This window comes from Andrena cerasifolii, chromosome 3 (assembly GCF_050908995.1).
Source record: "Andrena cerasifolii isolate SP2316 chromosome 3, iyAndCera1_principal, whole genome shotgun sequence".
Taxonomy (NCBI): Eukaryota; Metazoa; Arthropoda; class Insecta; order Hymenoptera; family Andrenidae; genus Andrena; species Andrena cerasifolii.
In genome coordinates this window covers 17,519,225-17,535,774 of record NC_135120.1, presented here as the reverse complement: position 1 = coordinate 17,535,774, position 16,550 = coordinate 17,519,225, and the positions used below count along the sequence as shown (strand labels likewise).

The 16,550-nt window shown below is 43.2% G+C and overlaps 1 protein-coding gene across 9 annotated transcripts in view; it reads left to right on the top strand.

Moving 5' to 3' along the window:
• Positions 1-16,550, top strand: part of LOC143366817 (uncharacterized) — a 200,748-nt gene that overhangs the window by 96,041 nt on the left and 88,157 nt on the right. Inside the window, exon 2 of one of the 9 annotated variants that reach the window (XM_076808213.1) lies at positions 2,087-2,455. The exons of the other annotated variants lie outside the window; for them this stretch is intronic. Coding sequence (XP_076664328.1) covers positions 2,424-2,455 — 32 coding nt within the window. The 5' untranslated portion in view covers positions 2,087-2,423. The remainder of the gene's footprint in view (positions 1-2,086; positions 2,456-16,550) is intronic. 9 annotated transcript variants of the gene reach the window in all.

Sequence of the window (16,550 nt, the reverse complement as noted above, 5' to 3'; positions counted from 1 at the left end):
AATGCATTTTCGATAGACTTCGAATTTGCTGGAATGACTTTACTCCTCTTCGTCTGATAGCTTCTAGCTTCCATCTATATTTCTCGGTGGGAGATTGTTGGATCGTGACAGGGAGGTCCCGAATTCTCTACCGATTCGTGAGAATTTAAATCGTTGACGCGCCGACGAACGGCGACTCGCGAGTATAGCGATGAATTCGCTAGTGGAGCTTCTTCTTTTTTTCTCTCTTGGACGGGCCAGGCTTCGCGTTCTGTCGCGAAAATGTAGCGCGGAGCCGTGGAAAGCTAATAAAGAGACCGGAGACTACGAAATTGCGTATGCAATTTTCTTCCGTCTGTTTACGTTAGCATGAGATTACATATTCCGTCGAGGGAAGGCCGATATTTCCAGGCGGAGGCTAATTTGCAATTCCGCGTTCGAATTAGTTGACAAATTGCCAGGCTTTCCGAGGGAGAAAAAAAAAAGGCTGGACGCACGTTTGTACTTCGTTTAACGAACAGTTGATTCGGGCATCGTCGTCCCGATGCGGCTGGTTAAGGGGGTACACCCGTTTGAACCCTCGGAAAATGTGTACGTTTTGTGGATTTTTTTACAAGTCAACGCCTCGATGAAGATTTCCCGTTTTTTTACTAGCTTTGCATAGTATTATGAACTACTTAAAAAAAAAAGTTTCAGTTAAAAAGCTATTGTTTTTCGGAAGTTATGCATACATATCCGAAAGTCTCCCGATTTTAGACGGCTAAACGGTGGGCCTGAAAACAGCTGTATGTCGTGTCTGAAATCAAAAACAATAAAATCTTCTTATAAAGTAGGTCAATAGCTATCGTCAAACGGGGCGGATTTTGAAAATTGTGAAAAATATAGAAATGGTGAGAGATCAAAGGTAAAGTTACATTTTTCTAAGAGCCCCCTTTTTTCTTTATAAATAATAAGCGGGGAATCGGAATAAAAAAAAGCCCTCGTTGAACGATATGAAATTTTTTAAAGATTATCTAAAATCAAAAAACAAAAAAAGATTTCGTTAGTATATTAATGTATCCTCAGGTTGACAGAGAGAATTTTCCGAAATATTAATTTAAAACAAAATGGCGGCTATTTAAAGTTGAAATCCTGAATTTTCGTGCAAAAATCACGCGAAAAAATCAGGATTTCAACTTTAAATAGCCGTCGTTTTGTTTTAAATTAATATTTCGGAAAATTCTCTCCGTCAACCTGAGGATACATTAAATATACTAACGAAATCTTTTTTTGTTTTTTTGATTTTAGATAATCTGGTTCCGAATGACAGTGCCTACCGCAAAACCAAATTTTTAAAAATGCTTCTTGGATGTCGGTTGTTACTTTATTATAAACGTAAATATTTTTCTACGAAAAAATTACCGAATGTTCTTTAAATGTTGCTTTTTTAAGCGCAAAAAGTTTTGTAAAAATATACTCTTCTGCTTCTTCAAAAAAAATTCACAAATACTCGCCTCTTTTCGGCCGCCTGACTAGGTATACCCCTTAAGGGTAGGTATGTTTATGTTGGAGCTGCGATAGCTGCTATAAGAACGTCGATAAGACGGCGATAAAAGGTGCTCAAAAATATGTTTCTTCTTTTTCTAATAAACACTTCGCTTGTTAATGTGTCTACGTCCATCGCCAATAAGCTTATGTATCAACGACGAGAACGGCGATAATATCGAAGAAAAAGTAATATTCTGTTTCGATACCCGAAAACTGTTGAGAACTTTGAATATCGCGGATGGTATTTACTATTTCGCTCCTCTACGAGCAATCTTCAACTTCTTAAATGAAATATTCCAATTTTCAAAGGGTCCGCTGGTATTTCTTTGCGCAACAGGAAAACAGACACCGCGGGGATTTCATTTTCACGTGGACAGCAACATCCTGACAAAGCAATTTCCTCCGCTGTACAGAAATGGTCCTAGACTGCGATTCTTTGTCGGTGGATGCTAGCTCTAATTTTCAGCGGGAAACGTCGCGTCCACCCAGAGCTGCTTCGAAACGTTTGAATAGAAAGTTGCAATAGAACTGATTCGGGGATCCACTAGCGTGTCGTTTGCATTCCGCTTTGCATTTTCAGAGTTCCTAACGCAGCTCGGTAGTGGCGAAACAACGGCGGGGCAATATTATTTTCGGGCGATTAAAAGGCTGCCATAATCGAGCTTAATGAAACGATTAACCATCTCACTGCAACCGTGAGACGCGTAGGAACGCAATGGCAGAGTTCCAAACCACTGAGGACACAGTGTGTCGTGCGTACAATAAAAATGTCACGCGAAAAACTGGGACGAAATTTTTAAACGCGCGTCTGAGCAGGGAAATGTAACGAACGACACTGCGGAGTCGCGTGAAAAATCGCCGCGAGTGAATCGACGTGTGTCCCGAGTTTTGTTCAATGTGCAAGACCCGCCACCACCATGTTCACGTGCCTCTGGAACTTCTTCGACTGGTAAGACTCACTTTCCTTTCACTTAAACGTTAAACTAGCATTGAGTCAAGGGTTACTGATAGGGCTTATAAAAAACCCGACTTTTGAAAAAAAAATGGTTTTCGAATTCCAGTAGGTATTCCAAATAAAACCGGTTTTCGAATTCTAGTAATCCCCCCTCCCCTCAAAAAAAAAGATTTTCGAATTTTAGTATTCCTAAAAACCCGGTTTTCGAACTCCAGTATTCCAAAAAATACGGATTTCGATTTTTTACGAAAATAATTAAAACAGTAAAAAATATCTATACGCATTTTAAAATTTTTCAGATTATTTAATATTTATGGAATGACAAAAATATACTTACAAAACCAAAGTCAATTGAAATGAAACTAAAATAACTAAAATTCGTGCAAAATATAGATTTTACATCTTTACCTCATTTAGTATTTTTCTTCTGGAAATATGAACTCATGAAGATTAATTTTACAGTAAAATTTTGCTACGATATTCTTGTGGCCGAGGAGCTTTCAAGTCAAAATGTCAACGTTTTCAGTTAAATAATGAATTAAATTTTACCTATTAATTCTAGTTTCTAAAACCGGTTTTTAAATTTAAAAACCGATTTGCGAATTTTTATTTATTTACTAATTTAAATAATTATTTATTTATCTAAATTTTACACATTTATTAAAAAAAAACGGTTTTTAACAACCGACAAACCCTACAAAATTACTGCAAAATTGAAGGAAACACCGTGGCTTCCGACTCGCAAGTCGAAGCACTAGTTTCCTTGGCTACGAACAAGTCGAAATGTATTGCATACTTACGAACCGCAATCTCTGTCATGTTCGACAAGAAAGTTCGGTGTATCTTGGGGCAAGAGAATCGAACGACTCGAACGGCGGATAATCCTCGTTCATCGAAATCTCTCTGTAGTAGCCGAGAACTTTAAACTGCAATTTTGTTGTAATAGAGAATTGTTTGCCGAAGAGCAGACGGCGAAGATTGGTCGCGCGTCCACCGTCAAATATTTGCCCCGACAGGCGAATGGGAATGGCGGAATCTTCGCAGCGACGCAATTCACCCCGATATAAATCTCGATCTCTCGCGCGCGGCGGAGAAATTATGCCGGGAGCAGAGGCTGCCCCTCGCGATTCCTCGACTTCTTTCCGCCCGGCGACGGTGGAACAGTTTAATCGCCTTTGCTCTCTGTTACGATGAAATCTAAGTAGCGAGCCCGAGACAATGGAGCTAGACGGCTGGGTCGAAGCGTATAATACAGGCAGGGTGTGTACAATGCCGCGAAATTGTGTAGAATACCGCGACTAATTTACGCGGCAGTTAATAATGCAAGCTCCGGAGCGAGCGCCGCGGAGGCTCATTCATGAACTTCGGTAATTCCATTAACATGCAGCTAAGACAGAGGCTCCTTTTTCCCTGATTATTTCGGGACGCGTTGTCGCCCGGGTTGCAACGGCTGTGTCAGATCAGACGACAAAATTCGCGAGAGCCTCCCTTTCCCTGCTCCACTGCTTCCAGACGAGATGAAAGGTTTCGTTTGTGCAAGGTGCAAAGTCGAAGGCGCTGCGAGCTGATACCTTTTAAGATCACGGAGCGGGTCACGCGAAACCTTGCGAGCTGTATGCACAAAAACACTATAGAATCCCAGACTCCCGCTTTCCTTATCTCTGGGTTGATTGAAGTTGTTCGTGCGACGCGCGACGGCATAGTCGAGCCACCCCTAGCGAAAGTCATAGCAGAAATACCTTGCGCGCCTTTCAGAGGGAAGAGCCTACATTATTGGGGAAAGAAAGAAAATCGTTTGTTGATGTATGCGGCACTATTTCAATCCCTTGTAACTTTCGGCAGACGCATTACGTTGAAGATAAACTTTATTCAGATTCGTAGGAGAGTCAGGATTATGCTCTCGATATTCACTACTCTTATACAGATAAATTTCTTTAAGTTACCGAGGTACATTTCCATATCTGAAGATTTCAGAACTCCTACAGTTCTGCGAGCTTTACTTCTGTATTTTATAGTTCGGTGACCCATGGACGGTTCACCCGTATACCCCATGAAGGCAGTTTTTCGGCGGAAACGCGTGATTTAATTTGAAGACGCCAGCAATCAAGCGAGGATGAAACACGGTGGAATTGGGCAATAAAACCGGCGCGTGATGGAGCTCCATGTTAAATTCGAAAGCCAGCGACCCGCTCGCCACTGGAATGAAATTTTTCGTGGTAAGGAATCGTGTCTGCTAATCGATCTGAATGAACGAAAGACCCAGCGTCTTTGGGGCTCGAAACCCGGCGAGGTTGATCGTTGAGCGTCGTCGATTGCCTTGCGGCGCCTCGAAGAATTGCATCCGATCGAGGAACGCGCCGACGTTAAATTCCGCGCATATTGCTTCCGTATTTTACCCGTGAAGAAGGTAGCGCGACATCGATCCGAGAGGTTTATTGCACGCCAGCCGGCTCCTTTTAACGGGACTCCACTGCGCTATGACGAAATTGCAGCCAGTGAGTAACGAATATATTCGGAAGACAGGCTTGTATACGGTGCTTCAAAGGGAACCAGCTCGACGTCAATTGCATTTCAATATCAGTTCTTAGAAAATTGTTCTGCATCTCTGTTGTCGGGGTTTTAGAGAGGGGAGTGAAGGGTGGGATTTTAAAGGAGAAAAGAAAAGGAGCCTGTGTTTCGTGCCGGGCCTGATTGGGGACGCTGGACTCATCAGTAAGGGTAGGATTTCTTAGACGCGATCCGTCGCGGCGGCGGATCTCGACGGTGAATCGCGGCCAGCCGCCGCGACGAGTAGACCTCAGGAATCTTCGTGAATATGTAGGGAATTTTCTCCTGATTACGACGCAATTTTTGTTTGCTGCCCAAATTCACTCTAATGGGGTGTAATTGACCCCTGAAAATTCGGTTATTTACCAATTTTGTGTGATAACTCGGGAGCTGTTAAATAATTTTTTACCAAATGATAGATCTAATTAAAAGAAGTAACTTTTGTCTTGAAACTTTTTCTTTATCTCTTACAGTTCCCGAGTTATAACGCAAAATCGAAAAATAGCCGAATTTTTAGGGGCTAAGGAAATCCCCTACATATTCACAAAGTTTCAGAATTTTTTGAATTTTCGGGTTCGAGATCTTCCCTTGTTAGACGCAGTAATTTGAAAATTACGACGAAAGAAGGTGCAATAACTATAACCGATATTTTGAGCAAAGTTACCTGCAATTATTAGTGTTTGAAATATCGATAAAAAAATATCGAAGTATCGACATGCAAATATCGATATCCACTAGTAATCGATAAATATCGCGCATCACTAGAGTGAAAACAGTCCTGACAGTGGAGTGTGAGAAACACGTTTGGTCGAATATCTTGCAAACTACTAGAACTTGATGGGATCGGTTGAAATTAGGAGACAGACTTAAATCTCCGCGGATTAGCAAAGAATATCGTAACTGGGAAGCGTGACGTGGCAAGGCGCATCAGACTTTTGCACCGGGTATGTTTTCATTGCCAATTAGGTGTAAACGCTCGGCCAGAGTTGGTCTAATTCGGAAGGTAAACGGAACGCGCGAGTCACGAAACAGGAAATTTTTTTCCCTGCCAGCTGGTCACATTAGTCTCATTATCTGGCACGAAACCGTTTGCTTATTACCGCCGCCATCCCGCGCCTTTCTCCTCTAATTTTTCTTCCTCCGCTTTCAACGGCCGCGCCGCCTGTAATTGCGTCGGAAACTCGAGCGGGAAATCGACGCCGGCTTGGAAACGCGGATCACCGCCGTCGTCGCCTCGATATTTCTTCCTCTGAACCTTTTGAATCGGTAGCCCCTTTGGCAGGGCGCAATCGATATCAGTGGACGAGCCGAAGCCGCAACCCTGCCCTCCCTTTCTCCTTCGCTGCTTAGCTATTCATTGTTTCCGGAGGGAAAAGTTTGACGCGATAAAAGGAATCGCGTGTACCGAAGCGTGCCGGACTCCCTCGGACAAATACCTACGTCGCGAGCATGCTTCTTCCTCCGTCGCAGAATGCGAGACCTCGCGTCACGCTGCGCTACTGGTCACTCTCGGCTGCAATTTAATATTTCGAGCCGTTGCTCGGATCTTCCCTGCTCCAGCGATTCAAGAAGGTGGATGAAAGCAGGATCCACTCTGCGCGTATTTTTCATAAGCCGCCTTCTTCTGCCCGCTGCCTTAATATTCGAATATTTGCGGGTCCAGAGGCGACGCACAGTCAGACAAACTGCACTTTCTAGTATCAGAAGCGTAGAACTTTTGTTAGAAGTAAGATAGAGGGATAAATCTTTTCAGGGGTTAAAGCTAAGATGTTGCGGAATAAGGGAAAAATATTGAAAGAGTATGAAAAACAAGATTTGATATTAAAAATCTATGGCAAAAGATCCTAAAGGGTTAGAAATTTTCTGCGCTTCAGATTTGAATTCAGCGCGTCAAAATCTGTAGGAAATGATGTATAACAAGTGAAGGAAAAACTTCAACCACGCATTAGAATGGAAAAACCACAATTTTCTTCGGAAATGTCAACTTTCGCATAGAATTTCCAGGTCGAAACTTGTTTATCATAGTTTTTCAATGTCTTTCCATTATTCTACAATACCTTAGCTTTAACCTCCTAAAAGTTTATAAAAATTGTTTGTCACGCTGTGCAACGCCGTCCTTTCCCCCCTTCCCAATCGATCTTCACTACTCCGGCGTTAATAAAGTGGCAGAAAATTCGTCATCCGAAGTAGGTTCTCCAGCAGTAATGCAGTGATCCTTTCCGCGGTAGAAGCAGCCACGCCACCCACTTCAATTACCCCGAAAAGAGGAGGATATTTTCTTTCGGCCCGCAGACTCGCCCCGTAAACGATCAAAAGGGTGTAAATATTCGAGTGAAATTCGCTTGGCGCCCCATGATCGCAACAGGAATGCAAGCAGCGCCCCCTCCTCCCCGTGGTTCCACCCTTTAATTTCGAGTGGCTAGCCCCACGGTGCGCGATGCCTGCCTCGCTTTACGCGCGCCTTCCAAGGAAGTCCCAAACCTGCCAGAATGCCTGGCGATGCTGTCAGTTGCTTGAAAAGCGGTGAGAGGGTGTAAAAAATCGTAATAAAACATGTGTACCATAAAATACGTACATCTACAAAAATTAAAATTGAATCCAGATGAAATTAAATGACATTTAATTATAATGAGAAATAATGATTTACAAATAAATAATATTAAAAGAAAAGTATCGGAAAGATATTTTAAAATAAACTTTTAGTGCGGTTGCTAATTACTTCAAGAAGGAAGGAATAAACAAAATTTATTTCAATTACTTTTTTTACATACATAAGTGGAAGGCTTAGAACTGGGCCCTCATGGGAAGTGGGGTCCGGGGCTGGGCTCCACCTTGCTCCAGCCTTGAATATTGATACCGTACGCTAACCATCGCCCATGAAACAGTCAAGATAACGCGACGAAGTTAGGGTGTGCAGTTTAGCGGCTGACTCCTAGACATGGATCAGGTTGCCCGCTCACAGGCTTCCAGCGTTCGCCAGAAGCTCGATGAAAGCCGCGGCTGATCGAGAGTTAAAGTGCTGCAATTTGCCAGACAAGAATTCTGACGGTAGTCGAGAATAGCCCGCCGCGGGAACCGCGCGAGACTCGAGCCTGAGCAAGAGACGTTCGCGGAATTAAAATGGGAGTGCAAGTCGCAGATAAGAATTCCCCGCCAGGTTGGGCATTAATCATCTCGGAGACTCGGGGACAATTTCGAATAATTGAGCGCCACGGGAATAATCGAGACGGAGATGTAGGCGTCAGTTTTTAAGCAAGATTCCGGCTGAACCTGAAGAGACGAAGATGGAAGACCGGGCGAGGATGAACGAGACTAAATGGCATTGACGAACTGGTGCAAAAACACCTCCTTTGTGATGGATCCTCGTGAATTTGCTGCGGGAGGGTTTTCCATCGGTTCCCTGTTCTCGCAGGTTGTTGCTCGGGTATCGATTCCTGTGTGTACGTGCCCTGTAGCAGCGGAGGATGTCCCCGCGTCAAAGGCAAGGCCTGCTGGGCTCCCCTGAGCCTAGCCCTGAACAGGTCACGGTGTTATAGCGGGCCGGGAAAGGGGTGAGATATCTATCCTCTTTAATCTGTGTATTGGATCCTCAAACCGTTCTTCACTCGACAGCCTTTGTCAAGTGATATCTTAATCTCCACAAAAATACCTTTTTTGAAAAAAAAAAGGTACAAAAAAGTGCGCCAAGTATATACGCGCGTGCAGACGAACGAAAAGAAACTGTCGTGAATTTATTAATGTGCTATATTTAACTTTACAAAACTAACGATATACAAAAATTGCGCCAATTATAACGATGGCTATTTATACAAACAAAAAATGTATTGAATAATATTAAGCAGATATATTTTTATTTTATACAAATAGGTATTTCAATACCAATAAATACTATGTTCAAAATACTTTTAAAACATAAAATTCGGCAGATTGGAACTTCGCATTGAAAGATCTCAGCTCATAAGGCACGTAGGAACAAAACGAAGACACTTTTCTCACGTAAATCAAACCCAAGCTATCCATTAAGACCATTCAAAATCTAATCGGATCAACCATTATTGAGGTTCTATAATCGAAGGGTTCTTGATAGCGGCTCGTGGCGTAATATAGACACTATGTGTCTCGCACTGTGCGTGTACTTGGCGCGAGACAGCACCGTGTCTCTTGATGCGATATATTGCTTCCATGGAATCTCGAACTCCAATGATGAGACCAATTTCAGCTCCTAACCTGGAGGAATCTTTTATTGAAGTCGCTTTTTTTGCGGAATGTTGGAATATCTCGGAGGTCTGAGTCGACAATTATAGACTCCTGGGGGGCAGAAGACGAGTGCTTCAGGTCATCGAGACCGTTATATCGGACAGAGGGATCAATAAAAAGGTCTTGAGGGGTTTTTAGCGCGAGCCTCAATTATGCAAAGGCTGACAGATTTAATTGCGGCTATAGAGCTATTGGAAATCGGTTACTGGCGGCGGAAGACACTTCCATTACGTAAGATCTCGCGGATACTGTTAAGTTGGATTATCCTATTGAAACACCCGTTTGGAGCCGCTGCCAATGACACGCTGGGGGCTAGGGAAAAGTGATTTATTCCAGATACAGATACGTGCTACATTGGGGCGGCTCTTCTTTATACATCTTGATATTTCTTTTCTCGTATTTCTTTGCTCTCATACCCTAGAATGCTTCCATTTCATAAGAAAATAATCCCTGAAAAAGTTTATTGCAATCGGATTCATCAGTGGTTGGGATTTAAAGAATTTCTAAAAAATGGTAAGCCTTATCGAAATATTGTTGAAATAATATTAAAAGAGCATTCAATTTTCTACAATTATTGTATATATAATTTGTTCGCGCTTCCAAACTTTGCTTAGATAGCAGCGTTTGAATATAGAGAGTCGTAGCTTTTTCGTCTGTTCATTTTCAATTCAGTTCCAGTTTAGTTTTCGACTAATCTCTGTTCGATCTACCTTAATTTTAAATTGATCGTCTTTTTTTTTATTATTATTGATCGTCTCCAATACTCGATATTGATATACAGGAGAAATCTATAATATTTCGCGAAGAATTAACGCATAGTCTAGTTGTGTAGTATTCACTTTCACGGGGAGAAAGGAGACACAGGGAACTGGCGGTCGATGCTGGAAGCTCGTCGACCTTTGCAATCCATTTTCCATCGCGCGGCGCGTACACAGTGCAATTCCCTTGTCGTCGCGACGTCTATCGGTCGCATTAGCGTCGCGTTGCAATTTCCATGTCGCGTGAATGTCGCGCGCTCCCCAAACGGGAAACGCAATCCATCCTCGTGTAAACATCGCCGGCTCGCCGCTCGATTTTCAGAAGCTCGCCCCCATTCGCCACATCTATTCCCGCTCTCACGCGCGATTAGCCCCGGTCGATCCTTTCCGAGCCCTTTCCCGCGACACTTGTCGCAAACACTCGCGAAGCAACGAGGCGACGCGCACTTTTCATGCCCGCGAGTTAACGAGACGGGAACGCGAATTATACCGAGCAGAGCCAACGGGAGTTGTTGCACGGACAGCGAGAAGTGCACGTACCGAGGGATGCGGGCGGGGGAAAATTGACATACTACGATGCGCAAGACGCTGTAATTAAGTAGAACGCGGGCGGTGTCTAGTCGAGAGCGTTGCCATGGGATAACTACGCTCTCGAGGCTTCGCATATCATATTTGAGAAGGTAACGAGCTCCTCCACTCCGCTGTACACAGTTGCACACCTTGGACGAGCAGCTTCAATTCGCGATCGTGGAAACGTGCTTCACGGAAAAGGCGTACCTCCTCCGCCGCGATTACCATAATTTTTCTCCCAATAGAACTAGAAATTCCACCGCAAAGCAATACGTTTCCACTCAGCTTCGACTTTCGTTATCCTCGCCCGAAAAAGAATCCGCTAGCTGCCCCCCCCCCCCCCCCCCCGAAAAAAACTCCGTTGAAGGCTTCAAGCGTTGATCGATAAAAATTTAATTCCCTCTGGGAAGTTTACAAAGGAAACGCCAGCATGAGTGATGCATAGGACGGCCGCTTTCGTAGCCTTGAATAATGTCCGCCATCGAGTTCCGGAGCAGCGGCGCTTAAACGTTTACCGTGGTGCATTATGGAGAACGGGGCCGTGCAGCTGCGAATTACACACGATCGCTGAAGGGAGCGTAAACTCTGCAAGCCGCGCCGCACCGAATCCTCCAGGATCCTCTGTCGCGGGTGAATGGCGAGGGAATTATGACGAACAAAGCCGTCGCGCATTCGAAATGTCTTGCGCGGGGCCTCTTCACCTGCCGCCCCGACGTTCCCAACGTTCCCAACGTTCGCGAGTTTTCCGGCTTCGCTGCCATTGGGACTGACGCTCGTTCGGAGCATGCGAGCAAGCAACTTTGGAGACGAGGCGTGTTGCGAGGAAGCGGAGTATCGCCGAAGAATAATCCCGTCGCCAGCGAAAGTTTGGCGGCAGTTAGTGCTGACGGGACTTCTCTTATACGCAGCCTGATTCTGAAGCCGTTATCCCTGTCGCGTTTCTCGAAGTATGGAAATTAAAGGCGAGTTTACAGGGCTCGCTTTGGGTGAGCGGTGCGGTTAAGGGGTCATGCTCAGTCAGGAGGCTGTAAAAAGGGTGGTGTTTGGAAATTTTTTACTCAAAAGCTATAACACATTTCTCAAAAAATCTTTTTTCCTTTTAAGGATTGCATCTAGTACCGTGCATCGTAATTTTTTTATTTAAAAATGTTTATCAATGACTAAGTTATTGTCCATCACTCGAAGGTTCTCTAAAGAAAAGGCTTCTGCGGTGACCACTGCTGCCCGAAAGTCGATCATCTGGAATAAAAAATTCAAAAGAATTTACTTATTGTATTATATTATCTAGTATTTGAACGAAGGATTTTTCGAAATATTGATTTGGGAAAAAATGGCTGATGTTTAAAGTAAAAGTTGCAATTTTTATCGTAAATCGTTCCTGATTTTCGTCAATTAAAAGAAAACTAAGCATCGGATAAAAAAATCCTTCGTTCAAATACTAGATAATATAATATAATAAGTAAATTCTTTTGAATTTGTTATTTCAGATAACAAATTCAAAAGAATTTACTTTTTTTAGAGAGCCTTCGAGTGATGGATAATAACTTAGTTACTGATAAATATTTTTAAATGAAAAAATTACGATGCACGGTACTAGATGCAATCCTTAAAAGGAAAACAGATTTTTTGCGAAATGTGTTATAGCTTTTGGGTAAAAAATTTCCAAACACCACCCTTTTTTTCAGCCTCCTGAGCATGACCCCTTAATTCAACCAAATTGAAAGGCGAATGCTTACACGTTTCAATGAAATTGAGCAAAGTGGTTCACTTAAAAATGGCAGCTTAAAAATTTAATAGCACTGTCAGGAAATTTAAGTAAACCTAACGAAGGAACAACACGAAGGCGTCGACGTTGGTGGACCATTGGTCGAATGGCAATTTACACTGTTCAGTTTCCTTTCAATTTTATTAATTTATTCATTTTCTGATGAACGGGTAAGATCCGTTTTGTGACTGAAGGAAGTGAAAAGACACAAGGTGGAAAAGCAAGCGTTACCACTAAACAAAAACAGAAAGTTGCAGGTAAAATATAAAAGATAGTAATAACAATGATTTAACCCTCGAGCGGACGCGCTTTGTGAACTCCGTTCACCGATCTGCGTATTTTCTTCATTAGGTCTCGGCAAGACAAACATTCTCTCCGCGCGATCGTGGGGTGTTTCAAGAACCCTGTGATGCTTGTGCCAGTTGATTTTCATTTTTGATGTTAACACTGTTTTACATATATTATTTTTGTGTTTTTAAATACATTTACTGCACTTTTGGATACATTGCTAATATTTTCCCACCACATTTAACCACATTTTTACCACTGTCATCAGAGAAACCGTTTCTGAAGTGTAATATATAAGGGGGCTAAAATAATTATTTTCAACTAATGAACTGAGTTCACCACGCGCCTGCTCGTGTACCTCTCATTGGCGCGCCCGCCCGAGGGTTAATCTCATCCCGATGCAAATTTTCCAAGTTTTGCAGATCTTATGAAAGGGGTCCGTGAGACTAAAGCTGGAAGTGTAGAAAAAAAGAATTTTATTGAATCAACCGCATTGTTCAATAAAAGTGGAGCGTGTAAATTCGCCTTTATGGGTAAGTTTGTTCGTAATTCGTGAGAAGTTGAAGGATACAGGGATCGTTGCAGGTTTGCGAATGCAAATTAAAATTACATGTATTTTGTTTTTTTAAATTGATCGAGAGCGAGTGCTTATACCTGGCGATGAGAGAAGAACGTCTGTCCGAGAGAAAAAAAAAAGAGACAAAGTGTAATTAGCCTGGCAGACAGAGCTGCGGCGCTCCGATGCGCCACCCAAAAAAATCGATCCCATTTTCCACCCCCGTCCCGAGGCCAGGCTTGAGAATGCGGCTGATCGATTGAAAACCTCCAGGTGTAAATCCAGAGACCTCGAAGCAACGGGCCAGCTGGAAAATTGCCCAAATACACTTCGAAATCCTCGACCGTGACCAGCCGGGGAAGTTTTTCGACAAAAGGAGATGGACTCGGCGAAGGAAGTGGCTGCCTTAAACGCCGAATATTTTATTTGCATCCGAGCGGACTGCAAATATTCCAGAGCAACATTCGACTGCACGCAACTTCTGCCTCTTCAAATTTCCTTTTCCCTCGCTCTCATCATCTCTGTACACTTTCCACCGTTTCACCTTATACTAGCTCTCTCAATCCCTACCCTTTCTTCATCCCTGTCACTCTATTTCGATTCTCCACGATCTTCGATCCTCCCTTAACCATCTTCCGCTTCATTTACCACATTTCCCTCTGCTCCTTCGTCCCCTGCTCTAACCTCCAGTCTCTCTCAAGGCTGGAGTCCCTGTCCCGTTGTTCCGCTGCCTTTCCTCCATCGACGAACACACGGGCCACGAGAACCATCCCTGCGAGCGCAGCGTGAACACCGAGGCTTTCAATCTGGACTGAATTTTTACTGATACGTATCTCGGGCTTCCGGCTCGCCGATAACCGCTGTTCCGGGAAAAATACAAATGGAAAGGCCGGGGGAACTGGGAGTACGCGAATCGATGTAGAATAGGAAGAACGTCCAACAAAGATACCGTCTCGATTGTTATTGTCTACGGGGTGTTTTGTTTCAGTCGACAGAAAGGTAGAATAGAAGCATCCATCAGGTGCGTCAGGGACATAAATGCATTAGAATGTAAATGAACGAGGGAATGACTGGGAGTATTTAAAGCCATCAAGATTGTATCTAGAAGGAAAGATGTGTTTAACGATTCCACCGCCCTCCAGGGAGGGCTAAACGATCTGGTAACGAAGGGGCTGCATACGCGGCTGTGTTTCGAACACAGCAGCGGATCGATTAAAATGTAACACTGTCTATGCGCACACGTATGATGTTACGAACGATGGATGCATCTCTAAGGCTGCACATTGCAGGTAGAATAGAGGAGGGAAATGCTCGGGAGACAAACATGTCGAAAATTCTGTGCGTCCATGGAATAAAAACGGCAGCCATGGGCGTGCAAATAGTTCTTGGAATTTGGAATAAAAACGGCGATGTCGAAACAAATGTTCGCATACTTTGCATTGGAGGTTGTTTAAATTGGAATAATCATTTCATACGATTCCGTGAAATTCATTTCAGAACCCTGTTTGCTGCGATGAATTTATTTCATCCGACATTGCGTCCTGGATAAATAGTCGTCGTTGGAACACTTTATTAAATCAAATGGAAAATAACCAACATGCAAAATAAGCACGTGCTCGGGGCATCAAGAGAAACGGGGGCACCATAGAAATTTACTGAATTTTGAAATCTAACTTTTCTTACAAGGAGAGTATTTTAGGTGTCCGCCTCCGATCATTCTGATTTTTGGATATGTTACAGAGGACCGAAAAATAAGAAATACGTGTTTTTTTATTTGTCCCCGTTTTCATATTTGGGGGGTGAAAATTGCGTTCAAAGTTAGGGTTGGAAAATCATTTTTGTGGAATATCTCGAGAACTATTAGAGATAGGGGAATAGTGTCAATGGACGAATTTTGTGTCTTTGAATGCGAAATATGACTGACTCACCAGATTTTCAAAAATCCACGAAAATGATTTTTCAACCCTAACTTCGAACGCAGTTTTCACCCCCCAAATATGAAAACGGAGAAAAATAAAAAAACACGTATTTCTTATTTTTCGGTCCTCTATAACATATCCAAAAATCAAAATGATCGGTGGCGGACACCGAAAATACTCTCCTTGTTAGAAACACTTTTCAGTGAAATTATCGGAAATACCTAGAAAAATCGTGGATTACATCGATCACTCTGTATTTAGGGGCCTCAAGATCTTTTAAGTGCTTGGGGCCTCTAAAGGTCTCAATCGGCCCTGCGTGTCAGTCTAGGAATTCAATCTGACTTCGACTTATCATTAGCAGAAACTCGATCGAGAAATCGACGTACAATTTGATAATGTGAAAAAGGTCCGCGTCGCGCCAATGTTTGCCCCGAAACTAGAAGTTGGAATTACACTGTCCCCTGCGTCGTTACACCGCCATTGTTCAATCTCGCTAAAAATCTTCGAGCCCTCCTCTCCTCATGATTCAATTTCACCGGCTCCGGTGCACGATACTTTTTCCCTTTGCCCTCGATAGTCGACTCCGGCGATTGAACACGGAGTTTACGAGACTAGCTGACGCTGTACGTACATCGCGGTGAAATGCTAAAAAACGAACGAGAAGAAATCCGCACAACTGCATGGAATGAAATAAATCTTGTAACGCGGCGCGCCGGCTTTATCGATGAATGCCTGTCAACATTAAAGAGAGAGAGAGGAACGCGGCTGGGTCGCGGGTGGAGGACCGGAGGAGCGGGTCGATAGAACGTTGCTTGCACGTAGAATTGAAAAGAACTTTTAACGTTTCGGCCGCCGATGTGGATGTATCTCGATAAGTGTGCCGATTCTCTGCGCCGAGGGCGGCGTAGAACGATAGGTACGAACCGATCGGGCATTGATCGATGCACTTTGTTGTATTGCTCCGTGTCCACGGTGGGCAACAGTGTCTCGCATTTCGCGACGTTAATATCATCTTGTGGAGAACCTGGCAAAGAAATTTTCTTTCCTACTACGTCTGCTTGAAGCTCAAATATGTACGAGACAGCAATTAGTAGTGCAGTGGCGCACCCAGAGGGAGTCACACTTAGTGTTCCTTCTCAAGAACTCTTTCTCGAGAATTTCTCGAGAAATTTTAAATTTTGCTTATTTGTGATTTCTCGAGAAACTTAAGTCTAGGAAATCGCGAAAGTATGAGCACATCTACAATTTACAATAAATCTTATTAGTAACATTAGAACGTATATGAATTACAATAGAAAATCTCAGTAGAGAAGATTCGACATTATTTACTGATGAAGATGTTCTTAAATTCTTATTTAACAATTCAGAAAAATTGTATACCTACTGAATTAAATAATGAGTTTCTTGGGGCTAGGAAAGGAAAACTATG